At 37.7% G+C, this 23,439-nt stretch overlaps 1 protein-coding gene across 1 annotated transcript; it reads right to left on the bottom strand.

Moving 5' to 3' along the window:
* Positions 1–780: 780 nt before the first annotated feature.
* On the bottom strand, positions 781–1,033 carry MYOCOS (myocilin opposite strand). The gene has a single exon (XM_035714859.2). It carries the CDS (start codon positions 1,031–1,033, stop codon positions 797–799), a length of 237 nt encoding a protein of 78 aa, XP_035570752.1. The 3' UTR covers positions 781–796.
* Between the last annotated feature and the right edge of the window lie 22,406 nt (positions 1,034–23,439).

Genomic DNA, 23,439 nt, shown 5'->3' with positions numbered 1-23,439 from the left:
AAAGAAAAGGATTATTGTGAAGATTCAATAATAATCCACATGAAGTATGTGGAACAGTGCTTGGAGCATACCATTGTTGCTGCTGTGGCTATGACAACTACTACTACACTATGTTACTCCTACTGCTGCTGCTACACACTACCACTACCACCACCACCACCACTATTACTTGTACTACTGCTTCTATACTACAACTATTGCCCGGCTGCTGCTATTATTATACTACTACCACCATTGCTACTACTACTACTACGTTACTACTATGACCACCAGTACACTGCCCTCTTTTAGTATGTTTTTTCCTCATGTCACTCTCTGTTCCTTCTCAGCCTCCATTATCAGTTCTTGCTCTTCTTCTTGAACTCCTATCATATTAGGAGCATCATATTAGTATTAGAATCAGTATTGTATTAGTATTAGTATATTAGTTCTAGGGCTCAAGCCTTTGTTCTTTCCTTTTATCTTAAATCATTCCTGAGGTGATACTGGTCAGTCCCATGGTTTTAAATATTAGCTACATGTTGAATCACTCCAGCTTTAAGCTTTTTTTTTTAATTCCAATATAATTTACTACGTTCTATAGAAGGACACAAATTAAAGACCAAATGTGGACACATATCAGAGACTTGACTTGAACGACCAAAGATGGCTCTATATAAACTAGTGAGGATAAACAACACTCAGCAGTGATTGACAAGAAAAATAGGAAAGAAAGAAGAAAGATGTTTCAAGACTGTCGTCAAAGACACCCCCCAAGACATCAGGGGAACTTTGCTAGAATGATATAGAAGCCCACTTAGATTCTGCAGTCTTCTACTGGTGAAGGAGGAGGGGCCGGAGGTTCTGTAGGGCTGGCCACACTAGAAGGGACTTGCTCCAGATCCAGAGTGGAGGATATCGCCCTGGCTTCATCACTTTTCTTAGTAAATCGCTCTTTTCTGGTGGCCATGGTGACTCTGCGTCTGCTCACCTCGGAGGCCAGGTCTCCATGGGGCAGGTTGTTGCCATTGATTGTGGGGCTCTTCTGAGCCATGGCCCTGCATGCAGAGGACTCAAGGAATTTGGGTTCACCGCACCTGTGAATCTTTTGATCCCAGTTCAGCTCGGCATAGGACCCCTTCCACACTTCAGCTCATGGTCCCGGGAAGGAATGCCCCATACAGACTCCGTACCCACAGGGCAGCTACACCTCCTCCTATCTGTCAAATGTTCTTATTATCAAATTGTCTATTTCACATTTCTACTTAGATGTCTAACAGACATTTTAAATAATATGGCCAGAATGAAAGTCCTGATCTTCTCTCAGAAATCTGTCCCACATACAATCTCCTCTATTTCTGTTTATGGCAACTTCATCATTCCAGTTATTTAAGCTGAAAACCTCAGACTCACCCTTGACTCTTTTCTTCTCTCTACCATCCATCAAGAAATCATGTTCCCTCAATGTTGAAAACATACATGGGTTTTGACCAGTTCACACCATTTCCACTGCTACAATTCTAGTCTAAGCAACCATCATCTTTCACCTGGACATCCAAAATAGCCTCCATAGTAGACTGCTTGCAAAAATTGCAGCAATTATTCCCCTTGGTATAGCATACCCCATTGTAATTTACTTTTGGAGCTTCTCCTGTCAAGATGTGGAATTTATTCCTCTGGTTCTTTGATTTGTATAAACCTCATAACACACTTCAACTAATATAATATACCCCCAAGTGATGGCAGGCCAGTTTTGAGCGTAGGCTTCAAGAGATCTTGCACACTACTGCTTGTTCTCTTGAAACCCTGCAGCCATCATGTGAATAATCACTTGGCCCAGTCATCCCTAGTCCAAGCCATCAGCTAAGCAGCTCCCTGAGGCAGAGCCACCCAGCAGACCTGTAGCCAAATGCAAGCAAGACCAGTAGAACTGCCACTTCAGCCCGTTCTAATTTGCCAATCCACATAATTGTGAATTAAATAATAGTTCTTATTTTCAGACACTAAAAACTAAAAAATGGGTGGTTTTCACTAAGCAATAGCTGGTGGATACAGCTTCCTAACACATGTCCCTGCTGCTACTCCTGACCTCTAAAGTCTATTCTCAGGACAGCCGACAAAAATAACTTTTTAAAAAACATAAATCAGAATCATATCACTCTTTTTCTCAACACTCTACAATGGCTCACTTTACAGGGGACTGTAAGACTCTAATTTATATGGCTTTCTGTTATCACTCTGCCCACATCTCCTACTACTCAATCTTTTGTGTTTTCCATTCCAGCCATATTAACTTTCTTGCTATTTCTTGAATACACTGGACACACTCTTGACTTAGGAATTTGCTCTAGTTGATCACTCTGCCTGACATGCTCTTTCTTTATAGAACCCTTTGGCTAACTCTCCCTGTATCTTCAGATGTTTTCTCAAATCTCATGTTCACAATGAGGCTCTCTACTTAATAAAACAGCCTGATTCTCATCCCCAACATTCCCAGTCCTCCTTTTCCTGCTCTACTTTTTTTCTATGTTTTTCTTTCACATCATCTTCTAATATAATATATAATTTACTTAATTATTATGTTTATTATTTGTTGTATGTATCTCTATTATTCAAGGTTCTCCAGAGAAGCAAAATCAATTGAGCGTGTGTGTGTGTGTGTGTGTGTGTGTGTGTGTAGAGAAAGAGAGACTTATTTTAAAGAATTGGCTCACCTGATTGTGGGCACTGGCAAGTTTGAATTCTGCAAAGCAGGCCAACAGGTTAAAGATGCAGGGAGGGATCCCTGGGTGGCGCAGCGGTTTAGCGCCTGCCTTTGGCTCAGGGCGCGATCCTGGAGACCCGGGATCGAATCCCACATCGGGCTCCCGGTGCATGGAGCCTGCTTCTCCCTCTGCCTATGTCTCTGCCTCTCTCTCTCTCTCTCTCTGTGACTATCATAAATAAAAAAAAATTAAAGATGCAGGGAAGAGTTGATGTTGCAGCTGATGTACAAAGGCAATCTGAAAACATACATCCTTCAGGAGATCTCAGTCTTTTTCTCTTAAGTCCTACAAATATTGGATGAGTCCCATTTAAATTATGGAAGGTAACTTGCTTTAATCAAAGACCAAATAATCTCATTATAAAAGTACCTCCACAGTAACATCTAGACTGGGATTTAATGAAATATCTAGGTGCCATGGTCTACCCAAAGTAATAGATAAAATTAATCACCACACTCTCTTTTGGTGAAATATAAGTTTCTTGAGGAATTAAATCTTTTTTTTTTTGTCTACTAATATATCTCAAGTGCCTAGAACTATGCCTAGCACAGAGTTGCTGCATATATTAAATGAATCAATGAATGAATGATTGAGTCTTTAAAAATAAAAATAAAACTCAACAGGAATATTATGAGAGTGAGTGGAACTTGGTGAGGTTAGTCCAGAAAGGTTCCTGAAGGATGTGTGTTTTACAAATAGTTTTGAAAGGAGACTGGGATATTATTTGGCAGAAGGAGGAGTGAAGAAACTTCAGGAAATCAGAGTGATGTGTATGTTGGCTCAAAGTAGGGAGAAAGCAAACACTGAGTGCCCTCTAAGATAACCACATCATATGTAAATAAAGGGACGTTTTTCAGTTATCCCTGAAAAACTAAACACTTCCTTATTATCTCTTGAAGTTCCAGAGCCTCATTTGTCTGTCTATAATATTCAAAAATCATGGTCACTCAAAAATTTGAACTTTTTCCAAGTGAAATAAAGCATTTATACAAAGCAGATGCACGCAACATAACCTTCAATCATGATTTTCCTGTAGTCACAATAAGATTACTACAAATAAAAGAAGCCATGCCTTAGATCAAACTAGCACTTAAAAACCAGGTATAATTTGATGACTGTATTAAAGGTACCAACCAAACCTAGGCAGTTTTCTGTAGAGACAAGAATTCCTGGTGCAGATCTACCACCAACTTTACTTAGGTGCAAGATTTTCCTAATATCTGACAATCATTAGGGCACAGGGAAGTCCCAGGCACCTATTATTTCTGCCCAAATCCAGAAATTACAGATTGGCTGGAGAAGCCATTTTTAAAAAATAATTATTTCTCACTGTGGTGAATTAAATCAATGTCACAAAAATCATCTCTGGCAATCTCTGTTCATCCATACATCTCTTTACCTGTCTACCAATCTTTCTCCACATCCTCTACCAAGTTCCAATGTTTTGCACACTAAAATGATCCACTGGCATCCAAATTACATTGTAAATGCCAGTCAGTCTGCTGGTCTTTGAGTCAAGGTCAGTGTGGGCTGTCTGCTAAATTCAGAATAGGGAGAGTCTGCTAATCAAGGCACATCAATTCAAACTGCCCTTCAGACTTGAGTGGTTGCAAATCTTTCTGTGAGCACAGTTTAGAAAGTGGTATTTATTTTATTTGTTTTTGAGAGGCTGCAAAGGCCATAACCTCCTCATGGGATAAACTGCCAGAATTGTATATAACCTTCAAGAACAAAAATCTCCAAAAGTCAGGCCATCTGGGGAAGGCAATGACATTTCTGAATATTCATTGTTCTCTTTTGACAGTAGCACAAAATATTGGAGCAGATTATAAGACTATGGCAAAACTTTTAAAAATAAGATATAAACAGCAATTCATTTATCCATTCATGATACATTTTTATTTAAACTATCTGTAGATTTTTTAAATCTAAATATTAATACATAAGCATATACTTAAACATTAATTTCAAAGTTGGATATTTATTCTTTGGATAGAAGGGACACAACTCAGGACATACTGATTTCCATATAAAATTCAAATGAATTTAGAACATATTTACAGAGTTGATTACTGTCATCTGCCAATGGTTAGCGACTCTTTTATTGCTAATTGAAGGAAGTAACAATGAGTGTTCTGGAGCAAAAAGATACCTGAGGGCCTCTTTAGAGATTTTTCTGTATCTCAATAAAAATATCAATGTATATTAGTAGTGAACACAAAGTGTTAGTTACCCATTGCTAGTAGCATAATCCAAATTTATTCCAGAATCCCTAAAAATCTAAGATATATTTTCAAATCCTCTGGGTAGTCTAAAGTATTAAAATAAATTCTCTGGCTGGCTTTTGCAATTCATCTCCATGTTTGGAGCACATTACATTTTTTGATCACATATTGCTAGAGTCAGAAAAGTGAAGCCCATAAAAGAAAAAAGTAAAAGAAATCACATTTAAAGAAGGGGAAATAGTGAGTATTTTATTGGCGCTTATAATAAGTTTCCTGTTCTTTTTTTTTTTTTTTTTTTTCACTTTAACTTGCTTGGATATCAGATATCAATCAACCCTGGTAATTTTCTTTCTGGAAATTTGTTCTACATAACAAAAGAATATCACCAATAATCTTTTAGAAATAATTTATGGACTCCCAAGCTCGTACAGTGTAATTTGTAGCTAGGTAGCCTCCCCACCCAATATTCATGAAAAATAGCAACTACTTTCACAGACTTTGTCTAGAAGTTCACTGTGAAGATATTGAATTTCTTCCAAGTTAACTTATGTTTGGGTTAGTATATGATTTCATCTAAAGTTAGATGAATTCTGGCTATTTCTTCTCCTTACTGGGCATAAAAGTTTTAGGAGGCTAAAAACATTTTTTTTTAATAGAGTAGCTTGAATATTAGTGAGAATAGTAATATTTCTGAAAGCTTTTACCCCATTAGTGGAAGGCATTGTAAAAAGAATCTCTTTCTAGGCCTACCCTAAGTGGTTGAAGGAAGTGTATTTCTGATACCAGAAAAAATACCTAATTTACCCTGAAGTTAGCATCTGGTTAAGAAAAGCAGAAATGGGAACACCTGGGTGGCTCAGCGGTTGAGGGGGTCCAGGATCGAGTCCCCTATCATGCTCCCCATGGGGAGCCTGCTTCTCCCTCTGCCTATATCTCTGCCTTTCTCTATGTCTCTCATGAATAAATAAATAAAATCTTTTTTAAAAAAGCATAAGTGGTAAAGCTGTGTTCTAAACTCATCTACCCCATAAAACTACAAGTAACTTGACTCTCCTAGTGGAAAAACAGAAGTAATGAACTAATCTATACCATGCAGTCATTCATAGGATGTTAAAGTTTCAATGGTCCTTGTATATTATTCGCTTTATTCTCTTCATTTTTCATATGCTAAAAATGAAATCTGGAGGGGTGATATAACTTGTCCAAAGTTAACAGCAAGTAAACTCTTAATCCATCATCATTTATTAATTTTTCACTATTGCCTTGTACTGTCACAGGAAATATAGTATTAAATATATAGTATTCAATGTAATATTGAATTTTCATTGCCATATTAATTATAGCACTCATATTGTGCAAGTAAAAAACAAGATAAGAATAAAGTAAAACCAGGGCAGCCCTGGTGGCTCAGTGGTTTAGTGCCGCCTTCACCCCAGAGCCTGATCCTGGAGACCTGGGATCAAGTCCCACATCGGGCTACCTGCATGGAGCCTGCTTCTACGTCTGTCTATGTCTCTGCCTCTCTCTCTCTCTCTCTCTCTCTCATCTCTCGTGAATAAATAAAATCTTAAAAAAAAAAAAAGAATAAAGTAAAACCAGAGTCTGTCAGGTACCCTTTTTATTTTCTCAAAGTATAAGTAAGAGTTGCCAGCAAATAAAAAGCAAAAAGAAAAAAGAAGCAAAAAGAATACAAACAGAAGGCAGCCAGTAACACCCATAAACTTGTCGATAAATAAGAGGAGCCCAGAGATAAATACAGCCTGTGTGCTTATTCGTCAGGGCACCTGCCTCCTTTGTTCCCTTATAAAAGAGCAAAAATAATAATCCATTACCATATAAATGTATAGAATGATTGTTGCTGGACTGGGAAAATATTCATAAAATGATAGATCTAAAATGTTCTTAATTCAATGTGAATTGTTGATATTTGAAGACTTAAAAGGGTCATCTATTAATCTGTAAAGAGTATCAAATGTGAATCATTCCATCTAGCCTTAATTCTAAACCATTCTATCTCTTTTGAAAGACAATCAGTACAGTTCTTATCTATAGAAGCCTTTCTTCTTTGTACACTCCATTGTCAAGCTGTCTCAGCAGGAATAAATTCAACAAATGTTGGTCACTTACAATATCAGGAACTGCTAGGTACTGCTGGAGAAATAAAGATGGCTATGATACTCTCTGGCCCCAAAGATTGAAACTATCTAGTTAGGACAAATGAAGGAGTAAAGAAATATTTAGCTAATTATTCAAGTCAACTGAATAGTTTGCTCTTTTTAGAGCAAAATGGGTTATAAATTATTTTGAACTTAGTAAGTCAATAATCATTTCATATTTTTAACTTACAAATTATGTATCATGAAACTGTCCACAAAATGCTAAGTATATTTTCTGGCTCCATGTCTGCCTTCTAGAACACTTTGTTGTCATCCGAGTCCTAAAGGAATCTAGAAAAGAATATTTTATGGAAGAGAACCCATATTAAGAAGATGACATTTTGGTGGTGCCTGGGTGGCTCAGTTGGTTAAGTGTCCAACTCTTGATCTCAGCTCAGGTCTTGATCTCACGGTCATGAGTTCAGTCCCTGCATTGGGCTCTCACACTAGGCATGGAGACTATTTTTTAATGACATTTTCATATAATTAAATATTAAATCTTACTTACAGAAAGAATCTGCTTGAACAATTAAATGCCTAATGCAGAGATTTTAATTTGCTTTCAGGGAATTTGGCACTTTGGGGGGGGGGGGCAATATAATACATTCAGACTTTGAAGCCAGATCCAGATTCAATCAATCAGCTCTCCTACCATTATATGTATGACTTGAGCAAATCTCATAATGTATTAACTTCTTGGATATTTAGTTTCCTTATAAACCCGGATAAATCCAGATAAAACTCCTTATGATGTTGTTGTAAGACTAAATAAGAGTAAATACATAGTGGGTAAATAAGAGTAAATAAATAAGAGTAAATAAAATAAATAAGAGTAAATACATAGTGGGTATTCAATGAATGGAACTTATTCCACTCAACGTACTTCCACAAAACTCTCAAAACAACACCAAGTGACAAAGATTCTTATGTAGAAAAAGGAAAAATGCATTTTAAGTATCTTTCCATCTTCATGTCCCCCACCCTAACCAGAGTAAATAAATGATAATAATCAGCCTAATAGGTTAGTGATAATAGGTGAAGTGATATCTAATTGTGGTTTTTACTTGCATTTCCCTGATGCTACATGATACTGAGCATGTTTTCATACTTCTGTTGGCCATTTTTATGTCTTTTTTGGAAAAATGTCTATTCAGGTATTTTGCTCATTTTAAAATCAGATTATGTATTTTTTTGCTAATGAGTTGTATGAGTTTCTTATATATTTTGGATATTAACCCCTTATCAGATACATGGTTTGCAAATATTTTTTCCCATTCTATAGGTTGCCTTTTTATAGGTCGATGGCTTCCTTCTATCATTATAAAAGGGCTTCCTTCGCCTCCTCTTCTATTTACCTACCACCTGAATTTACCTTCTTTTTTTTCTCCCCCGTCCTTCTTCCTGCAGGGTTTCCAGTAACATATATTGGTACTTATGAACCTGTTCCCAGTTAGCCACCTATTATTAAAATTTTTCTAATCTTGGCAGAAATCTCAAAAACCCTGGAACATTGTCAATTATTGGAATAAGACTGTCATTTATCCTGATGCATTTCTGCTCTTTAGCCTTAGGTTATTCATGCTGGGTCAGAAGAGTCCAATCCATCCCTTAGACAGCTGGCAGTTTTGGTGAAAGTGTTCCTAGTGAGATAAGAAGGCATTGTGACAATCTCACAGACTGTATTTTTCACATTTCTCTAGTTAATAGTTTCCCTTTTAAAAAAGAGAAATATATTAAAATAGAGGGAAAAATCTGAAATAAGGTCCTGTTGAATATAACTTTCCAGGATACACAAGATATTCAAGGGTGATTTGTACACCAGCCTTCATATTTCAGAACTGTAAGGGGATGAGCTCAGATCCTGTTCTCTCACATAGCATGTGCTGCAATACTTTGGCACAGATGCCCAAGATCCACTTGAAGCAAGGAGCATTAGTCTTTAATTTGTCTCAAACTGGTCTTTCATGACACTTTAATGTCATCCTTGTGCTTTTATTTGTATTAATACAAAGAAAGGCTCATTTATGAGGCCCTTTGTTTTCCTATCAGCTGGAAGAGAGGATCTGAGTAATTTAGGAAGGCGAGGTTTGTTTAGCTGGAATAAAAAGGGAAATGGTCAAAGCTGAAATTGTTTAATTCTTTCTCGCCGAGTAACTGCAGAATTACAGATGTCTCTTGAATGCAATAAATTAATTTCAGTCATGCTTGTTTATTTGTACACATGTTGCCAAAGTAAAGGCCTAATCCAAAAATTAATGATTTGAGAGTCTGTTGGGTATTCTTCTGGACCAGTTCCATTATTTTTCACAGACAGACTCTCCTACAGTACAATGTGTAGTCAGCTGAGTGATTGATTAGGCAGCTAATGCATATCAAGGCACAGTTGAACTCACAGTTTCAAGCTAAGGCAAAGTTCAGCTACTTAACTCAAGTCATCTTTAAATATTATTAAGTCTATTGGGCTCCAGTTACGTGGAACCAGAAACTAGAAAAGTTGGGTTAGTCAATGGAAATAACAACTGGTTATAAGTCCACAATCAAAAGTAATGAAAGTATTCAAGGGAAGAAACTTTTTTAACAAGAATCAGATGTTGTGTTATTGACTTTTTAAAAAATATAACAAACTTTTTCATAATTTGCCAAATAGCATCCACCTACATAAGTTAATAAAAGTACCACTGATTAGTTGGGGAGGAGGGAGTGTGATTAGTGCAAGAGTTGAAAGCAATATGTACTTGGCTAATAGGTAGATTTTGTCTTCATTACAGCACCCTTTAGTTGCTTATCTATCCTAATACCTTAGGAGGGAACACCACTACTCTCCAAGCACATGTGCACCCTGCAAACAGTATCAAGTATTGCTGCAATGGTAGTCCCTAAAAAGATTGTTCTAGTTATAAAACTGGAAAAATCATTTGCCCCCTACCAGTTCTTCTAAGAATTGTAGCTATAGGGAATCCCTGGGTGGCGCAGCGGTTTGACGCCTGCCTCTGGCCCAGGGCGCGATCCTGGAGACTCGGGATCGAATCCCACGTCGGGCTCCCAGTGCATGGAGCCTGCTTCTCTCTCTGCCTGTGTCTCTGCCTCTCTCTCTCTCTCTCTCTCTCTGATGACTATCATAAATAAATTTTAAAAAAATAATAAAAAAAGAATTGTAGCTATAATTACTGTATCTAGTGAAGTTCTCTTGCCCCATAGCAAATTTTTATTATGCCAAAACACAGCACCTTCAGTCTGCCCCTCTCCTTTTCAGGTTAGACAGGAGAATAGTATGGCCTATAAATAGATGGGCCTATAAATCCCCCTTTTAGTAACAAAATGATATATATATATATATATATATATATATATATATAAAGACATATATGTCATATATATATGATGTATATATGTCTTCAAATAATAGGTACAAACTTCCTACTTACAGACAAGGACTTTCCTGTTTGCATTACCAAGTGATTAAAGGAAAGTTGACAAAGCTGGATATCATCATGATCATGATGAAGGTTTAGAGTTTAGAAACACTAAATTTTAGAGTTGACAAGCAAAACTTTATTTAGGCTATGTCCTGGCTCTCTTGAGATGGCATTCTATGTGCTATCTCTTGATTTTCCACCCATTATATGCTGTAAATTATAAGTTTTGACTCAGAAAGAATAGTTAATTTGAGAAATTTCTTTGTTGTTGTCTTACTAGCAAAAACTGCAGGAAACATTGATTTTCACTTTGGTGTTAAAATGGTGTAGGTGAGTGAGAAATCTAAGAGTTAGGGGAAACTAAGGAAATGGAAACCATCTGTAGAATCAGAAGACATTCTTGGAAAGTTTTTGAATCCCCATAGACCACAGAATTTTGTTTAAGCAGCAGAGAGACTTTTGAAGACATCTTAGCCACATGATTGGCATCCTATCTGCACATCCCTACCACTATCTTTTGGGGACATAAAGAAAACAGCGATTTTACACTTTGACTAATTAGAAAAGAAGATAAGAGCATTTGTAGTTGCTGGACATGGTAGGAGTAATAGTGGTCCTCTCCTAGCCTGTTACAGAACTCAGGTTCTGTTCCTGGAGCAATGCCATACTTCATCTGAGTCATACCTCAAGTTATTCACCAAATCATTATTTCCAGAATTTAGCATCTCTTCAGATCAATATAATACTTTCTTTAAGAAGATAAGAACTAAATAAGATCATGAATCTCCCATTGTGCCTTAGCTGCTGAGATGTTCAAAGCTAATTACTATCACTATTCTGGGTGACCTCAACATCTATGATGAAGACATATTCAACTTCTGTTGACTTCCTTACTTCTAACAATTTTAAAATTCATTGTGCTTTAACCATTGGCTACCCAGGCTGGTGATCCATCAAAGGTTCTACTTCATGATATACTGTTGTCTCAAGGTAGACACTACCATAAACTAAAACTGAATGGCCTATAAAACCATAAACCCCAGTGTATCACATCTGCCCATAACCACTAATTCTTCTATCTTCTTTCACTCCCTAGCTTCCAGAATTCTTGGTCTTACACATTTGGATCTCTCTGCTTCCTAGACCATCACCTCTTCATGGTTTCCTTTCTTTTTTTCCATCATGATGAATCATACTATAATCTTACTTGCCAGGATACTGAACACTGTAGCTCATTTTTCCCACTGTTAAACTTTGACCTTTATGCTAGTTCCTAGATCAATCCAACTATGTGCCTTCTGGACCCCACCTTTAGAAGCCAAGCACCCGTGAAAAAGCATATAAATCAAATTGGTGCCAATGCAGACTTGTGGACTTCAACTTTGGCTTGGCTTTAGCACTGCTTGACTCTTTGTGTACATGGTTGGCCAACTTATTTTTCTATAGCTGCTATTTCAAATACTACTTTCCTCTTTATGTACCACCTATCTGTTCTCCCACAGTAGTACATTGCTTTAAAAACTCAACTAACACCCATTGTATTCCTTTCTTCAGTTCCCGACCACATTTCAAGTCCCCTGTTCTCAAGATTCCTTTGAAATTGCTCTAGTCAAAAATTTTAATGTCTTCTTTGTTGCTAAAACCAATGGGTATTTTCTAAACCACATCTTACTTAATCTGTTCATACTTCTTTCTATATGAAGCTCTCCTCCCTTGGCTCTTGACTTATTTTTCTTCTATCTAACAGCTCCTTCTCAACTTCCCTTTAAAATTTTTCTTCCTTTGCCTGACCTTTAACTACTGTTATTTCCTAAGTTTTATCATCTTCTCTCCCCTTGATCATAGCCTATAACATACTAATCCTATACTAATAAAGTACCAAATGTATACCACCATCTTACCCTTTTTTCCTAGGTTCCAGACACATATATCTCACAATTTGTTGGCAATTCAGCACTGGTCTTTGTTATTAGCAATAGTTAGTTCAGCCTCAAAAGCTCATGCTATTGGGCCCACACATACCCTTTAACCTTGAGAACATTGCTACTCCATTCACATGTCCATTTTGACAGCACTGGGGAGTCAATGGCACACTCTGGCTGATATCTACTGTCAAGTCATTTAGATTAACTGATATTTAGTGTCTCTTCTGTGATTTTTGGTAGATACCATAAGATATAAAGATATTCACACTTCATGTTCACTCCCATAGGTCCACTATCTATAGTTTGAAACTTTCTCATTTCCAGGTTCCTGAAGATGAAGCCAAATCATTTGGTGCTGCCAGTTAAGTCTGTGTATACTATATATATTCCAACCTCAGGCTTCTTCTCTTTCTAAATAAGGTAAATAATGAGATCTGCTGCTTGTAGCTCTGTTTGTTATGAAGACTTTCCTTTACCGTTGACTTTCAAAGCCACACTTGAGTGAGGATATAGTGCAGCCATCATCCATTTTTGACTTGCATTCACATTCCTAACATGATCTATCTGGAAAACAAGTTTGGACTTTTTTTTTCTTCCTTTATTCCGTGGTCATAAAGGATTCTCCCATAGATGTAAACTGAGGAAGGCACAAGTGCAACAGTAGTAGATGACATGGAGGTCTGGGCTACCAGCTCATAGCACCTTCATTTCCTCTACTGATCCTACTTGTGCTTTTCTTGAAAGCCCACTTCCATCTTAAGATTTACTGATGTTAGGCCCACTTGACTTTTTGGGTTTGATAGGTTTGACAATACTCATGAGAGTAGTTCTGGCAATATGGTCATTTGATGTCCCATGGTGAAGTGCTCTATCTCCACCAGGGCCCAATAGTATACCTTAAGCTATTTTTGAAAGGTATATAATTTCATACTATAGATGGCATGGCTGAATTGAAGAGGTCTGCACTATGATTTCCCCAGTGAGGCTTGCCATAAACTCCATACAGTGTCTTTTCCCATCAGCTATTCTTCTAATAACATACTGTCTTACAGATCATATGGTCAGTGCAGTAGATCTTTTGCACTGTAACTTGGAACTAATGACAAGTCTTTTCCTGCTCTGGACCCCTTTCAAACCTGGCAGTCTTAGTGTCACAAACCATATTAGTTGGGGCAATATTAGTAGGATTGGAATTGCTACTTGTGTGGGAGGTACAATAAGCAATAAATGCAACTTTGAAGGGGATTTCCCAGCATGCCCTAGATAACCAGCTACGTAAATGGTGGTGGGACCCTGAATTTCTAGAAGTTTTATCTCCCATCCTCTGAAGTGCTTGTATCTTACCAGGCCTTCAAATGTACTTCTACTTTGTACTCATGTGATCTGATTGGTATGATGTCATTGATGTGATATTCTGCAAAATGTCTAGTGAACTCATGTTTTTTAGACTATATGATGACAAAGACCAGCTATATCTCTGAGGGAAGACTGAAGATATATATTGTGGTTTGTTCCAAATAAGACAGACTCATCTTGAACCCCTTTTCTGATAGGGATAAAAAATGATTCGTTCAGCAAATGAATGGCAAATCACCACATTCTCAGATTTGTGTTATTCTGATCCAGTAATAGGTACTACATCTGACACAATAGCTTTGATAGGGGCTATTCTCTGGTAGATTTCACAGTAATCTATTGTTATCCTCTTGATTTGTCTGAGTTTTGCAGGAGCCAGTATCCTGAATTAAGCAGGGATGTGACAAGAGGTACCAATACCTCTGTACCTTTTAGGTCTTTAAATATATCTTTGGTTTAACCTCTAGATATGATATTGTTTTTTATTTACTCTTGAATTAAGTAGAGACAGCTTCAAGGCTCCACTTGACCTTTATCACTATGGCTCTTACTCCAGAGGCCCAGGACCAATACGGGTTGTCACAAGTACCAATTAATTTATTTCAGTTATGCATTTGGGTCTAGCAAAATGGCAACATGATAGCCTATGGATCCAATAGACCCACTGGGAGCCAGATGAGGACCAGATCTCCATTTATCACCTACTCCTTACATTCTCCCACTCTAACCAGGGCCCATGAAGACTACTTCAGGTTAGTAGATATCAGCATCAACTCAGACCGTGTGTCCAAAAGTTCTCAAAATATATGTGTATTTCTCTTACCCCAGAGTACATTTACCTGAGTAAATGGCTATAGATCCCTTTGAGAAGGACTAGCGAATTACGATTGTGCATGTTTGTTATACTATTCCAAATCCTTCTTCCTGGCTACCTGACTCTTCAGTTAGAGGATTCTAGCTCTAAGAACTGCCTCAGATCTGAAAACTAGTAAATTGCCCAGTTTTGTGATTACCTGTCCTTGATTTCTTTTGCCATTAGGGAGGCCATGTACTTTTAACCCTATCCATAACTCTCTGTTAGCTGCCTCCATGCCTCCTTGCCACTCATTATTGTCATTGCATGCACTTGGGGTTTCTTGGTAAAGTGGTGCCACCTGGTCTCTATTATTTCAGAGTCTTATCATCTACATTACTGTTTTAAGCTTAGTTCTACAACAGTATCTCTTACCATCCCCCTGCCACCAATGGAGCTTCTGAGTGATGTTAGTACCCTGCTCACCAGCACATGCTTTATTGCTCGAATAAGTGGTATATCCTCCAAGCTTTCCTGTGTAACACAGTCTTAGTGGGTTTTCTGCCTTATGGCATACGCATTCCAGCATGCCCACTTCTCTGAACCTTCCAAAATCTTCCTTTCCATCAGCCATAGCATTTTAGCACTCCAGCTCACTTAGAGTAATATGGCCTCACTTAGAGTAGGCCATAACTTTCCCTTGCTTTTAGGGGGAAAACTAGTGTGCACCATATCCAGGGTGTTAAATGCTGTACCCTAGCAATGTGATCCCAAATTAATAACCTCTCCATTTTTCAACCTATGCTCCTTCTCTCTTGATCAGTACCCTAAGAATCCAGTCCAATGCATATTCTCCAAGCTCAGGTCATTGGTGGGCGACCCAGCCCCAAAATCATATTCCAGCATCTGCTTTCTCAGAGCACTCTTGGCACCAACTACTGAAGTTTGTATTCCCTGGGAAGCAGCCTCCAAGACAAAGATTGGCATGTAGGATGTTAGTAGGTATTGTTCTTGGGATCAAGACCTGTGGAAAGGATGGGAAGAAGAAAGATCAGTCAAGGGAAAAATCAATGTGGGATACAGCCTCAGGAGAGGCCTCAGCTGATCCTCTGGGTTATTCTGAAGGTGAGATCATTCTGTAGAGGTCCCAAGTTGAGGAGAAGGGACAAAGGCTTTATAGCTCCTTCACGTTGAATATTGGCCACCGTCGAAAGGGATTATGGCACTGAGTAAGGCTGTTCTCTTCAGCTGAGGCAAACCCTGAAGAAGGCTGACAGCCAAAACTATTTTTGATAGCATATCCAACAGCCAAGGTAATAAATCGTTCATTCCTGTAGGGGAATCTGGGTGGGGCATTGCAGCCTCCACTACACATAGTGTTAGAGTATACTCATACTAGACAAGGCATGTCTGCAAGATCTTCCATTTATCACCTTTCCAAAATTAGATGAGGTTAAAAAATCTCTGGAGGGCATCTGACAATCTGATCCAAGGGCTTATGAATCAGGGAAATTGATACCAGTTAAAAGCGTATGACTATGTTTAAGCCATAGTCTATTTCCAGAAAAGAGCTTCACGAACTTTTTCTTCACACAAAATACTATGTCTCTCACAATTGTAGTTGGGAGCATCATAAGTTCTGTCTTAAATTTGTGTCAGTGAAATTGCAAAAGCCTAAAAGAAGTTGATTAAAAAATGTGTTATCTTCTTGCCCTGAAGATGGACCCGAGGCCAATCAAAGTTTTACTCATGATGAAAATAGGGGTAAGGAGACCAGAATTGGGATATATGCTACTTTATAAGTGGCATGTTTATTTAGAACCTGTGGCACAGGGATTACATGGGCTTTTAGGAGAACCTAGACAATGTTAACAGGATAATTCTGAAGAAAAGCAGAAGGTATAGCTCATTTATAAGAAGAGCAAGTTAGGGACTTCTAGCCAGATGGTGAAGACTGAAGTATGATGTGGGGAACACATGAACAGTGGTCCTGTTATCTCAGAATTTTCCTGCATCTTTCAATAAATGTGGTCTCCTAAGTCACTAATCCAAAAAACAGTGAGAATATTCTTGAAAATCTCAAATGCTAGAGCCTTGGGCTAGATAGTGAACCTGATCTACTAATCAAAGTTCAGCCCATCCCAATGAATTTATTACTGTCACAACCTGGAGCAAATTACTATCTTCAGGAAATCCACTAGAATTTTAACTCCCCCTTCAGAGATCTGAACCTTAACATGTAGCAGAATAAGTTCCAGGATTTGAGGAGCAAGAAGAGGGTGGGCCAGAATCACCAGCATCAAGAAATACTCTTCCTCTTGGTAGGGATGGGAGAGATGATAAGTGAAATGTGATCCTTCTGCCAGTCTCATCTCTGACATCAAGGCAAAGCACCAGCCTATAGAAGCAGTGTTTTTAGTTTTTATTATGCATTCATTGCATAGAACAATCCTAAGATTTTCCCAGAGCAGCAGTCACTACATAATTCAGCTTCTTTCCCAAAGAAGCTGAATTATGTAGTGTAACTGAGACTTGACCTCTACAAAACTCTTTCATGGTATTGATAGCCAACTTCAGAACTATTAGTATGTGACTTAGTGTGGCTGAAAAATAAACTGATCACTTTGTTACCCTTTCTGAGCACAAAACCAAGAGAGCTATAAGGTGCTGAGCACAAAATCAAGGTTACTATGAATGCAGAATTTGGTTCATCCTAAGATAAGTGCATCCTCATGAGAAGGGGCAGAACATTCTTCAGGTTATCAGGATCCCTCTGAGATTGGTAGTAGTAGAGATCAGGGTTTTGATGAAGTTGCTAAAGTAATATTGAAATGAGTGATGAAAAAAAAATGAAATGAGTGATGACTTCCTCCTACATTTGATCTATGTCACTAATAGTCAAGCCCAAGGATCAATCCAGTGACTTTCAAAGTGGGAGCTTGAAAAGATTTCTTATGACAACAGTACCCAAGGGTGGGAAGGAAGTAATAAGGGGACTTTTGTGTCTCCCAACTCTGAACCCTTGGGGCAAGAGGAAAAAGTTAAAGGCTCTGAATAGGTTTATATAAATCTTTGTCTTAAATTTCTTCACAAGGACTCCATCTTCTAGAGTAATAGTTCTTAATCCTCCCATTTTTATAACAAATATTTTTCCATGTCCTTTTTATTATCCTCATATATAATTTACATAAAACATAACCTTCCTATACACATTTAAAACAAAACAAAGCAAAAAAAACTAGAATTCTCTTCTAGCTGTATTATAGAGAAAAATTTTAAAGTAACATAATAAAAAAGTAACATAATAAAGTATCTTTCAAAAGTAAATACCTAGACACAAAACCACTAAAAGACCTAATAAAGTAGACATATGTTTACACCTATATGTTAAGACACCACACATGTGACAATTGCAAATGCTGACTGCTATACGTCTACGAACTGCAAAGACAAATATCAAGAATGGTTTTATTGTGGCAAGTTTTTCTGCAATTGTGCATAATGTCTGTACATTTTAAAAATACTTTTTCTCTCAATTTACAGGGTAATGACCTTCCTGAAATTTCAGTTTATGTTAAATTGCATAAAAATGCTTGGTATTTTTATGTTTGGTTCTGGAGATTGGTTCTGGACCCAGATAACGATAAATAGGTTTCTCACCTACATAAATGTTTCTTGGATGTGGGACATTTCTTCATCACATAGAAATGCTCCATGAAGAAGAAGACATCTAGCACCACTGGCCCCTACCCAGTAAATGCCAATAGCACTTAGCAATCATTGTGACAACCAAAAAATAACACCCTCTCTCAAATTTCCAAAATGCCCCTGGCAGCCGCACTTCTCTGTAAAGAATCCCTGGTCTGTAGAATGAAGTCCAAACTCCCTAGTTGTCTTATCTCAGGCTGCCATAACAAAATACCAGAGAGTAAGGCAACTTAAGCAACAGGAACTTATTTTCTCAAAGCTCTGGAAGGTAGAAGTCTGAGATCAGAGATCAGGGTGTCAGCATAATCAAGTTCTAGTGAATATATTCTTCTAGCTTACAAATGGTTGCCTTCTCACTGTGTCCTCACATGGTACAGAGAAAAAGAGAACAATCTCTGGTGTTTCTTCTTATAAAGGCAAAAATCCTATTAGATCAGGACCCTACCCTTATAGTTTCATCTATCTTAGGTAGTATTTTAGGTAGTATTCAAGAAATCTATAGACAACTGGTTCCTAGACTATAGAAAATTCAGGGAATTAAGATACATAAAATAACATCAGGTCTTTTAAAAGGACAAATCATTGGTAACATCAGAGTTGGGTTGAAAAGGAACAAGTAGTGGAGGTTTAGGAAGAGATCAAAGGGATGGAAATGGAAGTACTCATCATGAACCACAAGCTCAAAATTCTGTAGATACCTGAAAGCTAGCCCTGTACTAATATTTCTCAAAGTTACTAACTTTGTCTTTTTAAAGCAAAAAATAATAATTTTTACTTATGTTGTTTAAACCTTACATGAGGGGGATTTCTGGGTGGCACAGCAGTTTGGCGCCTGCCTTTGGCCCAGAGCACGATCCTGAGGTCCCAGGACCGAGTCCCGCGTCAGGCTCCCTGCATGGAGCCTGCTTCTCCCTCCTCCTGTGTCTCTGCCTCTCTCTTTCTCTCTCTACATCTATCATGAATGAATAAATAAATAAATAAATAAATAAATAAATCTTTAAATAAATAAATAAATAAATAATAAACCATACATGAAAAGTTTAAAGAGAAAGTAAAAATTACCAAAATTTAAAAACCCTGAGGTAAACACTTTATATTTTGGTTAGCATTCTCCCAGTAATTCTTCTACGCAATTATACATTTTTAATAAAAATGGGTGATTAGGCAGGAAACAACAGATGTTGGAGAAGATGTGGAGAAAGGGGAACCCTCCTGCACTGTAGGTGGGAATGTGAACTGGTGCAGCCACTCTGGAAAACTGTGTGGAGGTTCCTCAAAGAGTTAAAAATAGATCTGCCCTACGACCCAGCAATTGCACTGCTGGGGATTTACCCCAAAGATACAAATGCAATGAAACGCCGGGACACCTGCACCCCCGATGTTTCTAGCAGCAATGGCCACGATAGCCAAACTGTGGAAGGAGCCTCGGTGTCCATCGAAAGACGAATGGATAAAGAAGATGTGGTCTATGTATACAATGGAATAATATTACTCAGCCATTAGAAGCAACGAATACTCACAATTTGCTTTGACGTGGATGGAACTGAAGGGTATTTTGCTGAGTGAAATAAGTCAATTGGAGAAGGACAAACATTATATGGTCTCATTCATTTGGGGAATATAAAAAACAGTGAAAGGGAATAAAGGGGAAAGGAGAAAAAATGAGTGGGAAATATCAGAAAGGGTGACAAAACATGAGAGACTCCTAACTCTGGGAAACGAACTAGGGGTGGTGGAAGGGGAGGTGGAAGGGGTGTGGGGGTGATTGGGTGACGGGCACTGAGGGGGGCACTTGATGGGATGAGCACTGGGTGTTATGCTATACGTTGGCAAATTGAACTCCAATTAAAAAAATATGTAAAAAATAAATAAATAAATAAATAAATAAATAAATAAATAAATAATAAAAATGGGTGATTATTTTTCTTTTTCTAGTTAGCATGTAAAATGGTTTTTAAGATCCAGTGATTGCAAAATGGACATAATTTACTCTGGGAAACTTGGCTTTCAAATAGCATGCATTTGATTAAATAAAGTATAGACTCTCCTTTGGTTTTATTGCCTTTGTGAATAAATAGCCTTGCAACTCTTGTGCTTTGATTGGGGGTGGAGAGTGAGCATGCCCCCTTAAGTTTTTGGTTCACCTTTGTTTTCACTGAACTATAAACCTGGGAGAAATATTAGGGTGAGAAGTCATGGCCACTTGTCTTTTCTTTAAATCGTGAATTAAAACTTCATGAAAATCCAAAGACAAAGCCCTCTGCTCTGATTTTGAGGTTGGGTGGGGTTGGTTGACCCTGCCATTCTTCCCTACTTCTTCTCAGTGCTTGAGGCATCTCCTTGTGCCTCTTGCTTACCCAGCTACCTGTAGCAGGTCCTCAGCTCCTGTTCCAAGTGAAACTTGAAGGTAAGGTCACTCCTTGGTTATAAACCCTTGGTTTCTGTCCCTTGCATGCAGAGGAAATAGCCCTACACTGAGAGTTGTAATAAGTTAGGTCTCCTAAAATGAGGACCTGGATAGTTGACTTACAAATATGCTCCCAGATCTAAGAGTCTGTGAGTTTCTAAGGCAGAAAAGCTCTGCAAAGGCAAAGAAGTTTCTGTTTTGTTCTCAGGAACCCTTAGGAGCAAACTTAGAAGTGAATCTTCCAGACCAGGGTATGTAATGCAGCTCATCTGTTCTACCAATAATGGTATTGGCAACTCCCCCTACTTCTTCCTGCTGTGTGGTTTAGTTCCAGAGTCAAATATTTTCTGCTAATATGCCAAGAAAGCCCAAATCTCCTAATCTGGTGCTGGGGGGGAAAAAAGACACAGACTCAGATGTAACACATCATTTTCCCCAGGCTATCTCAAAGGACGGTTGTTTGCCCTGATACTAAAATAGAAGATAAATGAAAGGATATGCAATAATATGTTTAGATGCCACATTGGACATTAGAAATATTTATGACCTACCCAGACATTTCACAAATAAAGAAACTGAGATTTCATAAGATCATTGTCTTAAATTGGATCAAATAGCTATATAGCTATTTGAACCTAAAGTAGAAGAAATACCTCTTGACAACTTGGTTAGTGCTTTCCCTCCTGAAGAGTTCTGCTTCACACACAACTATATGCTCTCTCAGATAACATATATGAATACATACATATATATAAACTCATATATGTGAATATATATTCAAAATACACATATGTTTATAGTCAGCAATCATTTCTGGCATTTATGTACACATAATGGGGTGTCTGGGAATATTTTACTTTCCTCATCAAAAGTACCCATAACTGCTTATTCTGAACATTTGGAATAAAGAAATTCTAAACAAAAGGCAGTGTGCATAATGCCAGGCACACTTAATCCCTCTTTGAATGAATTACCAAGATCAGTGTGAAGGAAAGAATTCAGTAGACCTAATAGAACTGATCTTCAATATCACAGCTAATATATTGCAACACAAAAATCTCCCTTGAATTAGATTTATCTTAAGGAAGCCCTGTCAGATGGGCTGAAAATAAGCCAGAGCAACACATTCCAAAAGCGTGATAAATGGCCATCCCTGGACAGGGGAAGGTGTCCAGTAAGGGCTCTGTGGTATTGGAGTGGAACCAGGTTATTTTAATATCTTTATTCATGGTCTGGTAAAGGGCAGGGAGTAAACCATATCCCCTGCTAGTTTGATAAATGTGTTAAGTTGGCAGCTGTTTAAAATTGCAGTGATAGATGATATAATGCACCACGAAAAAGAGGGGCTAGAAATATGGCAAAAAAAATTGTGAAATGAAATTCAACTTGGAAATATGAATGCCGATACAATTGGGAATTATAATATGAAACAGAAAAAGGGTCCAAAATCTGGCCTGAAGGGAGAAAAAAAAAAAAGCAAGTGACAAAAATCACAATACTTTTTATTCCCAAATAGGATCTGCTACTTCCAAGAGTGGAGATTAAAATTTAATGTATTTGCAAATATTATCAAACCAGAATGTGTTGCCAAGAGAGGTAGTGCCACAGAGGGGCACATCAGGTCAATAATCATGTGAGGCCAATCTAATAGCATCATGGAATGAACTGGTTGCGCTTCCAGAAAAGCCAGGAGAATTGCATTAACAGATCTATTAAGTGGCCTCAGGTGACTAGACACCGTTCACAGTAGAAAGATTTTTGGACTCCAGGAAGATGAAGTGGGTGGAAGGTGACATGCATTTTAATGGTCTGCCTGTGACAGTCAACCTGTGTGTGATTAAGACTCAAAGCATTAAAATGAACAATATAATCCCTCAAATAAAATAAAATGCTAATGCCATGACTAAGTATGATCACTAGGCATAAATCAATCATTCCAATAAATATTTTCTTATGATTCAAACACTACATCTCCCAAATAGTACTGCTAATGAGCAGAAGTGATGTGAAGACCTCAAGTGAAACCCTGGATGAATGGACTTGCCAGAGGATGAGGGGTTTTTATTAAATCTCTCTTTTAAGTTATTTTGGGGGATTGATTGATTACTTGTTAGTGAAGTATATTTGGCATACAATATCTATTAGTTTCAGGTGTACATCACAGTGATTCAATATTTGTATACATTACAAAATGATCCCCATAATAAATATATCATCTGACAGCATATGAAGTTATCACAATGTTATTAACTATTTTCCCCGTGCTGTACATTATATCCTCATGACTTCTTTATTTTATAATTGGAAGTTTGTGCCTTTTAATTCCCTTCACCTCTTTCACTCACCCTCTAACCTCTCTCCTCTCTAGTAACCAATAGTTTCTTTCCTGTATCTGTGAGCCTGTTTCTGCTTAGTTTTGTTTGTTTTGTTTTTTAGATTCTACATACAATTAAATTTATAAGGTATTTGTCTTTCTCTGTCTGACATTTCACTTAGTATAACACCCTCTAGTTCTATCCATGTTGCTGCCAATGGCAGTATTCTCAGCTTTTTTGTGGCTGAGAAATATTCCATCATGTTATATACCATATCTTTGTTAGTCATTTATCTGTTGATGAACACTTAGGTAGCTTCCATTTCTTGACAAATAATGGTTTGGTTTCCTGTAAGTAATGCTACAATGAACATAGGGATGCATATATCCCCTCA

This window comes from Canis lupus, chromosome 4 (genome assembly GCF_003254725.2).
Source record: "Canis lupus dingo isolate Sandy chromosome 4, ASM325472v2, whole genome shotgun sequence".
NCBI classification, from domain to species: Eukaryota; Metazoa; Chordata; class Mammalia; order Carnivora; family Canidae; genus Canis; species Canis lupus.
This window is presented reverse-complemented; position numbering and strand designations above follow the sequence as displayed.